Raw genomic sequence first — 11,711 nt, forward strand, 5'->3', positions numbered from 1 at the left:
GGGGCAGCGTTAACTTTTTCGCATAAGAGGGGTGGGGTGGGGGGGGGGCTTACTTAAATTGACTTCAAAATATTTTTGTTTCTAGATTTAATCAAAATTTCGTCGCGCTTCCCGCGCAAATGGCTAAAACTGTCACCTTTCCCTTTAAACACAGAATCAGACAGACGCAAACTTTGAGAACCTCTTTCCAGTCTCACTAAGGACCGGTCTATGAATCTCTATATATCTCTCACTCTTATCGGCAAAATGTGCTAGTTGTTTCTCTCTCGATGTTCTCCAGTCTCACTAAGGACCGTTCTATGAATCTCTATATATCTCTCACTCTTATCGACAAAATGTGCTAGTTGTTTCTCTCTCGATGTTCTCCAGTCTCACTAAGGACCGTTCTATAAATCTCTATATATCTCTCACTCTTATCGGCAAAATGTGCTAGTTGTTTCTCTCTCGATGTTCTCCAGTCGTCTGAGTTCAAACTCAGATAGCGGACTTTCTAGCGGCCACACCAAGACGACAAAAGGATTATCTCATGCCGAAGTTGAAGCATTAGGAGGCAAGTGACAAAAGGTGACCCTTGCTGGCCCCTATATTGATTTTTGTTTGCACTATCAGAGGTGCGAAAGGACTTGAATGTGTTTTGACATGTAGACGAAAAAACGGATGATTTCACTTTTATCATGTCTTAACTGGCTCAATTAGAATAAAATCTAAAATATATTTTCCAAGTTTATGATTGATTACTACGTTTGAACGCTTGTTGACATTTTTTTTTTCATCACAAGCTGTAACACCCCTGCTGTATCGTTGGAAACGATATAATATATTCTAATCTCATGACGTCATAATCATTTATTGACATTCTATCTGAGGAACTGTACATCAAGATGAGGACACGCCACCCAATCCATCAATTGATAAAATCGATAGCAAAAAAAATATATAGAGATTACATACATACACATGATTACAAATTACACAAATTTTCTGCTACCGATTACTAAAGATTACCGATAAACAGTAAATCTATGACTATCGATTATATCGAACAAGTGTACCCAAAACCAGGCCTTGACACATAACGTGACTCGTCACAATGTCAATTGACATAAACCAAGCGCGCATATTTTGTCTAAGTAAAACATCAAAGACTATACCTGTTGCCGCAAAAAAAAAAACCTATGGAAAATGTCGATGGCGAGGGATATAGCGAGAAAAGGACCCTTTCTCGTGGAGGACTTATGAGTGAAGGTCGGCAAGAGGAGAGTTCATGTGACGGTTCCCGCGCTTGGTTTGTGTGTTTCGCTGCCTTTGTGGTAAGCGTATTGATCATCAGTTGTTCTCAGACGTACGGTACGATTTTCCCCGTTCTTCTCGACGAGTTTCAAGAAGGCAAGGCGAAAACAGGTAGCGTTATTTCGGATTATATATATATACTCTTATTTCAATATTTTATTTAACAGCCCTCTACAAACTATGTTTTCACTGTTTCATACATGTCAACCTCCGAAAATCTCAAGGTTTTAGAATTTTTTTGGGGAGGGGTGGGGTATCTTCATTTTTAGGGGGGAGGGGTGGGTTAAACCTTGCAGATAAATTGCGCTACGCAAGGAAATTATTGTTTTAAATACTTTAAAAGAAAATAAGCAAAATGATGATTTTCTATAGAATAATTTTCGGAAGCGATAAAAATCGCTAAATAGCAGGAGATTTGGTGCTCAACGCGGATGAAGGGGTCCAAAATCTTAAGACTCCCGCCTAATGCGACAGAGTTGACAGGTATGCTATTTGTTTCATATTCCGTTCACTTTTCTACGAAATAAAATGGTAAAATTTTCAAAAGTAATCTGACCTGATAGTGGTCTGGGTGAAGTTTCAAGCCATTTGGGCCGGCATTTTTAGAGTTACAAGGGGAAACAGAACAACGACCGATCATAATCTTTTGCTTACAAAGCTTCATATATGCGTTTTTATCAGATATATACATGATCCTTGGAGTCAGAAAAAAAAGCAAGTTAGAAGTATAGTTGTAAGTAAGAGATTTTGACCATAATACTCTCTTGTTGTAACCTAACATTGATTGTATTCCGCATGTGTTTTTCTAGGTTCCCCGTATTCCGGTAGCTAAAAACACGCTAAATCCCGCATACATTTATCATCATACGGGTTATTTTAAAATTATTATTTTATTAAAATTTATAATTTACGTCCATTTTAAATTATTTTAAAGAAAGAAAGCGTTCTTTTCCATCTAGCATAGAGTCGGGCACTTCATTCATTCCGCATTCCGCGTTCCATTCCGTAAATTGTCCGGAATCATTCGCAGTCCTGATATGTTTGTTTTTTGGGAGTCATTTGCGGGCCTGATCATTTGCGGGCATCTATAGTTCTATCCAACATGTCTGATCACATGTTATATCCCAGTATGATCATGTGTACCATTGATAACATTATAATCACGTGTTCTTTTTCATCATCTCTGATCATGTGTTCTATCCGCAGCATGGGTCGGCTCCTTGGCCATCGCTCTGTCCATGACCTTCTCCCCAATCGCCGCCAAGTTCATCGAGCGATTTGGACCTCGCCTCGTGTCCCTTATCGGGGGCATCGTCGCCGCACTGGGGCTTTTTATCACGTCCCAGATCAGCACCATAGATATCATGTACCTGACGTATAGTGTGGTGTTCGGGTTTGGCTCATCTTGCTTGTACACGTCGGCGTATGCGGTCGTGCCGGGGCACTTCATCAAGTGGCAGTCGACTGCTATCGGAGTGATGGGTAGTTCTGTCGGGATCTCTCTCATGTCCAGTATGCTCATCAAGACTTTGTTGTCCAAGTACGGCTGGAGAACGACATTTATGGTCATGGGGGGGTTTGCACTGGCTAGTGCTGTTATAGGAGGGATTTCCTTTGTGTCAAACACCACAAGAACAAGGGGTTCGTTAAACGATCACGTGTCGAATGATCACGTGACGCTTGGTGATGACGCGCCTTTATGGAAGAACAAGCAGTTGCTGGTGTGCGCAGGCGCCTGCTTTGTTGTGCAGTTTGGAAACACAATACCACTTGTTCATTTGGTGAGATGTCTGTCCTCCTGGCTGTCCAAACTTAGCTCTCTACAATACATGTCCACCCCATCTTGTACGAACACTATACTATTCTGACCCCCCCTCCCGCCCCCTCCCCCCCCCCCCCCACACACCCACATCTTTGCTCTTCTCTCGTCTTCAGTCCCGATCCGCTATAACACTTACCCATCCCCACTTGAAGGGCCGCTATGTCCAGGATGTGGGTCTATCGTCAACCCAGGCCGCCTGGCTTTATATCGGTTCTGGCGTAAGCTCAACCGTGGGCAGACTGTGTGGAGGGAGACTGGGTGACGTCATGTCCATATACTCCGTGTATATCTATGGATTCTCATGTTTGATTGCAGGTAAGCGAGGCCCTTAGGTCAACATCAACCACGCCCTCTTTTCTTTACAAGCTCGTGGGAATTCTTATTATTGTAGTAAATCACTCTTTCCTTTACAAGCTCGTGGGAATTCTTATTATTGTAGTAAATCACTCTTTCCTTTACAAGCTCGTGGGAATTCCTTTTATTGTAGTAAATCGCTCTTTCCTTTACAAGCTCGTGGGAATTCTGATTTTACTGGAACATGCACCGACTTTGACTTTTACAAGCTCGTGGGAATTCTTATTATTGTAGTAAATCACTCTTTACTTTACAAGCTCCTGGGAATTCTTATTATTGTAGTAAATCACTCTTTCCTTTACAAGCTCGTGGGAATTCTTATTAGTAGTAAATCGCTCTTTCCTTTACAAGCTCGTGGGAATTCTTATTATTGTAGTAAATCGCTCTTTCCTTTACAAGCTCGTGGGAATTCTTATTATTGTAGTAAATCACTCTTTACTTTACAAGCTCGTGGGAATTCTTATTATTGTAGTAAATCACTCTTTCCTTTACAAGCTCGTGGGAATTCTTATTATTGTAGTAAATCGCTCTTTCCTTTACAAGCTCGTGGGAATTCTGATTTTACTGGAACATGCACCGACTTTGACTTTTACAAGCTCGTGGGAATTCTTATTATTGTAGTAAATCACTCTTTACTTTACAAGCTCCTGGGAATTCTTATTATTGTAGTAAATCACTCTTTCCTTTACAAGCTCGTGGGAATTCTTATTAGTAGTAAATCGCTCTTTCCTTTACAAGCTCGTGGGAATTCTTATTATTGTAGTAAATCGCTCTTTCCTTTACAAGCTCCTGGGAATTCTTATTATTGTAGTAAATCACTCTTTCCTTTACAAGCTCGTGGGAATTCTTATTATTGTAGTGAATCGCTCTTTCTTTTACAAGCTCGTGGGAATTCTGATTTTACTGGAACATGCACCGACTTTGATATGTTTTTTTTTTTCGCAAACACACTTAATTACGGGTACTGGATACCGGGTACTGTTGAAATGGGTCGGGAAATTTTGTAATGCCATGCTATTTTAATTTAACTCAAATCCCTTCCTTCCTACATTTCTCAGGGTTGTCCACGATTTCCGTATCGTTCACCACAGCCTTCCCGGTACTGATGGTGTGTTACTGTGTGAATGGTCTAGCTGAGGGCCATTACGTCTCGTGTGGGAACATAATAATCGTTCGCGCATGCTCAGCTCGTACTATTGCACGCGGGTTTGGATTATTCTTCTGTGTCATCTCGCTGGCGTATGCGACCGGGCCTGTATTTGGAGGTGGGTCGTGTTTTAACTCTTCCTAAATCCCGTCGATCCGACTTGCGTGACGCATGGTTCGACTTGCGTGACGCATGGTTCAACTTGCGTGACGCATTGTTCGACTTGCGTAACGCAGGGTTCGACTTGCGTGACGCAGGGTTCGACTTGCGTGACGCATGGTTCGACTTGCTTGACGTATGGTTCGACTTGCGTGACGGATGGTTCGACTTGCGTGACGAATGGCTCGACTTGCGTGACGCATGGTTCGACTTGCGTGACCCATGGTTCGACTTACAAAGTGGAGTTTACAGATGAAGCTATAGAAAAAGCTGCTAGAATGCTTCTTCTGCACACTTTTGGTACTAGAGTAAAATTCCCTTTTCCCGCATCATTTTGGATCAGCTATGGCCCGCCAGTCTGTGGCATTTTGGACGCGCGCGCAACATTGTGAAAACGGTCTATTAAACCAGAAACACTAAAAAAACCCAATTCTGTTTAAGCAGTAACAGAAAAGACCGGTGAATGTTTATTTTAAATGACGAGATTTCAATGTTTAAAACAAAACAAAACAACATATCAAGTTGGATCTACCGACTGTATGTAGGGAATGTAACTACAATCTTGAAAGGGCGCAAATCAGTCAATATGTCAGTTTGTTCGAAAAAGGCATCCATTTCCATTAGCTAATTGAACAAAGCTATGACGGTATTTTGGATCGAAAAAATAACGCACAAAGCTTTCTTTTTAGATTAGAGGTGTGATTTGAGGTAATGTAGCCATGTACAAACAAAGTTGTCAAAGTTGTGCACATCATTCTCCAAACTGAACTGAAATATCGCAGTAGCTCCCCTATCAGTGGATAGAGATGTCGATCAAGACGTATATCAGCCATGTCGTCTTGTAAGGTTCATTCACGGATAAGGTTGCTTCATCATACCGACCCCTTATACGTGTATCATACAGACCCCTTATACGTGTATCATACAGACCCCTTATACGTGTATCATACAGACCCCTTGTACGTGTATCATACAGACCCCTTGTACGTGTATCATACAGACCCCTTGTACGTGTATCATACAGACCCCTTGTACGTGTATCATACAGACCCCTTGTACGTGTATCATACAGACCCCTTGTACGTGTATCATACAGACCCCTCATACGTGTATCATACAGACCCCTTATACGTGTATCATACAGACCCCTTGTACGTGTATCATACAGACCCCTTCTACGTGTATCATACAGACCCCTTGTACGTGTATCATACAGACCCCTTGTACGTGTATCATACAGACCCCTTCTACGTGTATCATACAGACCCCTTGTACGTGTATCATACAGACCCCTTATACGTGTATCATACAGACCCCTTCTACGTGTATCATACAGACCCCTTATACGTATATCATACAGACCCCTTGTACGTGTATCATACAGACCCCTTATACGTGTATCATACAGACCCCTTATACGTATATCATACAGACCCCTTATACGTGTATCATACAGACCCCTTGTACGTGTATCATACAGACCCCTTATACGTGTATCATACAGACCCCTTATACGTGTATCATACAGACCCCTTGTACGTGTATCATACAGACCCCTCATACGTGTATCATACAGACCCCTTATACGTGTATCATACAGACCCCTTGTACGTGTATCATACAGACCCCTTGTACGTGTATCATACAGACCCCTTATACGTATATCATACAGACCCCATATACGTATATCATACAGACCCCTTGTACGTGTATCATACAGACCTCTTATACGTGTTAATTAAGTTGTACGCCGCCCAGTCGCTAGCTACACATATTGTTTTGACCTCCTGTCTTGCCAAGTGTGACACACGTTGTGTTTCCCTCCTGTCTTGTCAAGTGTGACACTTATTGTCTTGCCTTCTAGTCTTGCCAAGTATGAGACATGTCTTGCCCTCCTGTCTTGCCAAGTGTGACACATGTGTCTTGCCCTTTTGTCTTGTTAAATGTGGCCCATGTGTCTTGCCCCCCCTGTCTCGTCAAGTACGACACATATTTTTTTGCCCTCCTGTCTTGCCAAGTGTGACACATGTGTCTTGCCCTCCTGTCTTGTCAAGTGTGACACATGTGTCTTGCCCTCCTGTCTTGTCAAGTGTGACACATGTGTCTTGCCCTCATGTCTTGTCAAGTGTGACACGTGTCTTGCCCTCCTGTCTTGTCAAGTGTTACACATGTGTCATGCCCTCCTGTCTTGTCAAGTGTGACACGTGTCTTGCCCTCCTGTCTTGTCAAGTGTGACACATGTGTCTTGCTCTCCTCTCTTGTCAAGTGTTACACATGTGTCTTGCCCTCCTGTCTTGTCAAGTGTGACACATGTTGTGTTGCCCTCCTGTCTTGTCAAGTGTGACACATATTGTCTTGCCCTTCTGTCTTGTTAAGTGTGACACATGTGTCTTGCCCTCCTGTCTTGTCAAGTGTTACACATGTGTCTTGCCCTCCTGTCTTGGCAAGATTGACACGTGTCTTGCTCTCTTGTCTTGTCGAGTGTGACACGTGTCTTGCCCTCTTGTCTTGTCGAGTGGGACACGTGTCTTGCCCTCTTGTCTTGTCGGGTGGGACACGTGTCTTGCCCTCTTGTCTTGCCAAGTGACACATGTTGTCTTTTGTCTTGTTAGGTTGGTTGGCGGATGAAGTCGGCTCATATGTACCCGTCCTACAGGCGGCAGGGGCGATCTCGTGCTCAGGCTCTCTCATCATTTCCTCTCTTAAGTGCATAATGACTACAGCTAAACCACGCAAGCATGTACCACTATGTACTGGACCCGAGATTCTTTACGTGTGGGAGAAATTAACTGTTTTATAGCCACAGCCACCCAAGCAAGTACAGCTATGTGTAAGACCACGCAAGCAAGTACAGCTATGTGTAAGACCACGCAAGCAAGTACAGCTATGTGTCAGACCACCCAAGCAAGTATGGCTATGGCTAATGTTACCCAAGCAAGTACAGCTATGTGTAAGGTTACCCAAGCAAGTACAGCTATGCAAAAGGTTACCCAAGCAAGTACAGATATGTGTAAGGTTACCCAAGCAAGTACAGATATGTGTAAGGTTACCCAAGCAAGTACAGATATGTGTAAGGTTACCCAAGCAAGTACAGATATGTGTAAGGTTACCCAAGCAAGTACAGCTATGTATAAGGTTACCCAAGCAAGTACAGCTATGTGTAAGGTTACCCAAGCAAGTACAGATATGTGTAAGGTTACCCAAGCAAGTACAGATATGTGTAAGGTTACCCAAGCAAGTACAGATATGTGTAAGGTTACCAAAGTAAGTACAGATATGTGTAAGGTTACCCAAGCAAGTACAGATATGTGTAAGGTTACCCAAGCAAGTACAGATATGTGTAAGGTTACCCAAGCAAGTACAGCTATGTGTAAGGTTACCCAAGCAAGTACAGATATGTGTAAGGTTACCCAAGCAAGTACAGATATGTGTAAGGTTACCCAAGCAAGTACAGATATGTGTAAGGTTACCCAAGCAAGTACAGATATGTGTAAGGTTACCCAAGCAAGTACAGATATGTGTAAGGTTACCCAAGCAAGTACAGATATGTGTAAGGTTACCCAAGCAAGTACAGATATGTGTAAGGTTACCAAAGTAAGTACAGATATGTGTAAGGTTACCCAAGCAAGTACAGATATGTGTAAGGTTACCCAAGCAAGTATGGTTATGTGTAAGGTTACCCAAGCAAGTACACCTATGTGTAAGGTTACCCAAGCAAGTAGTTTAGTTTCAGTTTCAGTTTATTGTTTTGTCACTTAATACATTTTTTAAATAAAGATAATAATATAATAATTTACATAGTGTGACAAGGAGGACCGTAAGAAACCGCAAGGCTTATACGAGACGGTCCTCCTAAATCTTAACAGAAAATACTTATTTGATAGTTCGGACAGTCAGATTAATTATATAAATATTTGTTAGGAGAGCTTTCATATTTTTTTTCATACTTATATAAAAAAACACACACACAAACACAAATCGAGAAAGAAAAAAAATTAAGAGTTAATAAGAGAAGTCTTTAACTTATTACAAAAAGAGTTAAGCGTTTTGGCAGACTGAATATCAAAAGACAATGAATTGAAATATTTACGTCCCTGATGTCTTAACGCAAACTTATGTATATTTGTTCTAAACTTTGAAATATGGAACAAGTTAGAGCTTCTCGTGTAATAATCGTGAATTTGAGAGTTCAATTGAAATATCCTGTTAAGTGTCTGGGGGAGTAACCCATTTTTAAATTGATACATTAACTTACCTATTTGAAATAAAAATAAATAATTGAATTTCAATATGTTTAGATTTCTGTATATCGGATCAGTGTGTGCATCATAGGATGCTCCAACAATTATACGTATTGCTCGTTTTAGGAGCATGAGAATATGATTTAAATTAGATGGATAAGTGGATCCCCAAACACTAACACAGTATTGCAAAAATGGATATAACAAAGATTGATACAACGTCAATAGTGATTGCTTTGAAAGGCAAAAACTTGCTTTATACATAATTCCTACAGCTTTTGAAACCTTACGCGCGACATTGGTAATATGTGGTAACCATGTCAAGTGTTCGTCAAGAATAACACCTAAAAATATTGTTTCTTTGACTCGCTTTATATTCTGATCACCTAAGGTGACCTTTATATCAAGGTTTTGCCTTTTTTGCCGTGGCCTAAAGATAATATAGTTTGATTTTTTTATATTTATAGATAACTTGATTGCACAAAACCAATCTGTTAATTTGGTAAGTTCATTATTGATTGTGAGACATAATGAGTCTAAGTTTTTATGGGAGAAAAATATACTTGTATCATCAGCAAATAAAAGTATGTCTAAGGCGGTCAAAACGCTACATATATCATTGATATAAATCAGAAAGAGAAGCGGCCCGAGCACGCTGCCTGTGGGACACCGCACTTCACTAATTTACGACAAGAAGAAACGCCATTAAAATTTACAAACTGCTCTCTATCTGAAAGATAACTTTCAAACCATTTGAGAGGAGTTCCACATATTCCATAGTTATGCAATTTCGCTAGTAAAATGCCATGATTGACCGTGTCAAACGCCTTTGACAGGTCAATAAAAACGCCTAGAGTATATTTTTTATAATCAATAGCACTAGATAGAGTATCGTATAAATGAAGAAGTGCAAGAGCTGTCGAATGGTTCTTTCTAAAACCATATTGGTTATTTGATAGAATATCATATTTAATCAGGAAATTATATAACCATTTATACACAACTTTCTCGAAAAATTTCGAAAAAACTGGTAAGACGGACACAGGTCTATAGTTTGCATAAAAAGCCTGATCACCAGCCTTAAACAGTGGTAAAACGCGTGCCACTTTTAACTTCTTTGGGACTATACCAGACCGAGTAGGTAAATTGATAATATCAGCTATTGGTTTGGAAATAATATCCATATTTGGCTTTATAATATCCATGTGGATATTGTCAAACCCAGCAGCTGTGCCAGGACGAAGGCTTGAGCAGATCTCAATGATTTCTTGGTGATCAGTATCAGAAAAAATATTGAATTAAGAATATCATTGTTCAGAAAACTAGAGAAACATTTATCAGAAGATGGTACTTTCTCCGCTAACGAGGGACCAAGATTTGTGAAATAATCACAAAAACCATTTGCAATCTCCATCGGATCGCTGACTTCACGGCCGGCAACTTTAAATGTAGAAGGCAAACGTGAATTACTTTGACGACGATTAATAACTTCATTAAGAATTCTCCACGTTTTTTTAACGTTGGATTTGTATTCGGATAGTTTTTTGTCATAATAATCACGCTTACGCTTTTCCGTCTTACTATTCACTAATTCGTTAAATTGATCCTCGGTGTAGTAGTCACATGAAAACGACGAATAGAAATTTGCATCGGGATCATTATTAACGCATAAGCTAAGTTGCTTGTTCGTTTCAGAAAATAAGGGGTTGAATTTAAGATTTTCTAATCGATCATGATCGAATCTAATTACGCCATTTTGCTGTTCAAAAAGCGCTAATTGAAAACCTTCATCCGATAAATGACAAAAAGGCAAAACGTTAGCTAAAGGAATATTCATATTACTTATCACACTATCCGCTGCCGGCTGCCTGGATGTTACCTTCGGCTGCATCCTGTTTCTGATCTCTAATAATTAGGCGATCTAGTATGAAGTATGCCCTCTTCCCTTCAGCTCTCGCCTTCTTCATCTCTTCGATTTTAGCTTTTTGCAAGATCTTCTACAACGTAGAGACCCGCCGGCTTCTCAATCCTGGCCTTTCTCACAACCGCCTCCTTCGCCTTCCAGTCCTTGAGTTTACAGACAATCGTCCTCGGCCTCTCTTTCTCCGACTGCGTCAAGGATCTGCCCTTTGCCTTTTTCCTTTCTACGCGTTGCGCCCTTTCGATCTCAATCTCCAAACCAAGCTTCGTCTGGATCGCCTCTTTCACTTTAGCTTCTGAATCGGCCCACGACTCTCCTGGACTTTCGGACACACGTATATTATTACGTCTCGACTGGTTCTCGAGATACTCGAGAGCGTCCTTTACTTTAACAACCTCGCTGTCAGTCTCTTTAACTTTCTTGTTGATAGGCCCAAAGCGTTCAACCTCACTCTGAGTGAACTCAATGCTTGCCTTTAGGCCCGAAACCTTCTCTACCAGGTCATCGACCCGGCTACTTGTCTGCGATACCATTGATTCAAATAGGGATCTCATCATGGATTCCTGGACGGCCAGAAGATTTTTCACGGCCGCCATTGTAACCAATTCCTCGACCTCGACGATAGTAGTCGGACCGGGAGATAAAGAATCAGTTCGGTTCTTCGCTGCCTTTTTTGATGACTTTCTCGACATGATTAAATACAAAGACACAACAAATTCAAAGAGCAAACTAAACAAAATGGAAATAAAAAATGACTAGTTATGTTCTCCCATCAAT

General features: G+C 41.0%; 2 protein-coding genes across 3 annotated transcripts; both read left to right on the forward strand.

Moving 5' to 3' along the window:
* The first annotated feature begins 846 nt into the window (after nucleotides 1–846).
* Nucleotides 847–9,618, forward strand: LOC116617768 (monocarboxylate transporter 13). Of its 2 annotated transcripts, XM_048734131.1 has the most exons (6): nucleotides 1,275–1,401; nucleotides 1,972–2,023; nucleotides 2,497–3,071; nucleotides 3,265–3,427; nucleotides 4,525–4,731; nucleotides 7,385–9,618. In XM_048734131.1, the coding sequence occupies exons 3-6, from the start codon at nucleotides 2,529–2,531 to the stop codon at nucleotides 7,570–7,572; spliced, it is 1,101 nt and encodes a 366-aa protein (XP_048590088.1). In that variant the 5' UTR covers nucleotides 1,275–1,401; nucleotides 1,972–2,023; nucleotides 2,497–2,528; the 3' UTR covers nucleotides 7,573–9,618. The 2 variants fall into 2 exon arrangements, with proteins under 2 accessions (XP_048590087.1, XP_048590088.1); XM_048734130.1 differs by lacking the exon at nucleotides 1,972–2,023 and having other exon boundaries at nucleotides 847–1,401.
* LOC125573581 (papilin-like) lies at nucleotides 7,599–9,909 on the forward strand. Its single transcript, XM_048734132.1, has 2 exons — nucleotides 7,599–7,727; nucleotides 7,758–9,909. Exons 1-2 carry the CDS (start codon nucleotides 7,599–7,601, stop codon nucleotides 8,529–8,531), a joined length of 903 nt encoding a protein of 300 aa, XP_048590089.1. The 3' UTR covers nucleotides 8,532–9,909.
* Nucleotides 9,910–11,711: the final 1,802 nt, after the last annotated feature.

Source organism: Nematostella vectensis, chromosome 11 (genome assembly GCF_932526225.1).
Source record: "Nematostella vectensis chromosome 11, jaNemVect1.1, whole genome shotgun sequence".
NCBI lineage: Eukaryota > Metazoa > Cnidaria > Anthozoa > Actiniaria > Edwardsiidae > Nematostella > Nematostella vectensis.

What these genes read in the sequence shown, in the direction of transcription:
- LOC116617768 (XM_048734130.1), top strand. Translation starts at nt 1,176, where the DNA reads ATGGAAAATGTCGATGGCGAGGGATATAGCGAGAAAAGGACCCTTTCT. An exon ending in CAATACCACTTGTTCATTTG is followed by an intron (nt 3,072 to 3,264) that starts GTGAGATGTCTG and finishes CCCCACTTGAAG; the next exon opens with GGCCGCTATGTCCAGGATGT. An exon ending in GACCGGGCCTGTATTTGGAG is followed by an intron (nt 4,732 to 7,384) that starts GTGGGTCGTGTT and finishes TTGTCTTGTTAG; the next exon opens with GTTGGTTGGCGGATGAAGTC.
- LOC125573581 (XM_048734132.1), top strand. Translation starts at nt 7,599, where the DNA reads ATGTGTAAGACCACGCAAGCAAGTACAGCTATGTGTAAGACCACGCAA. An exon ending in CAAGTACAGCTATGTGTAAG is followed by an intron (nt 7,728 to 7,757) that starts GTTACCCAAGCA and finishes GCTATGCAAAAG; the next exon opens with GTTACCCAAGCAAGTACAGA.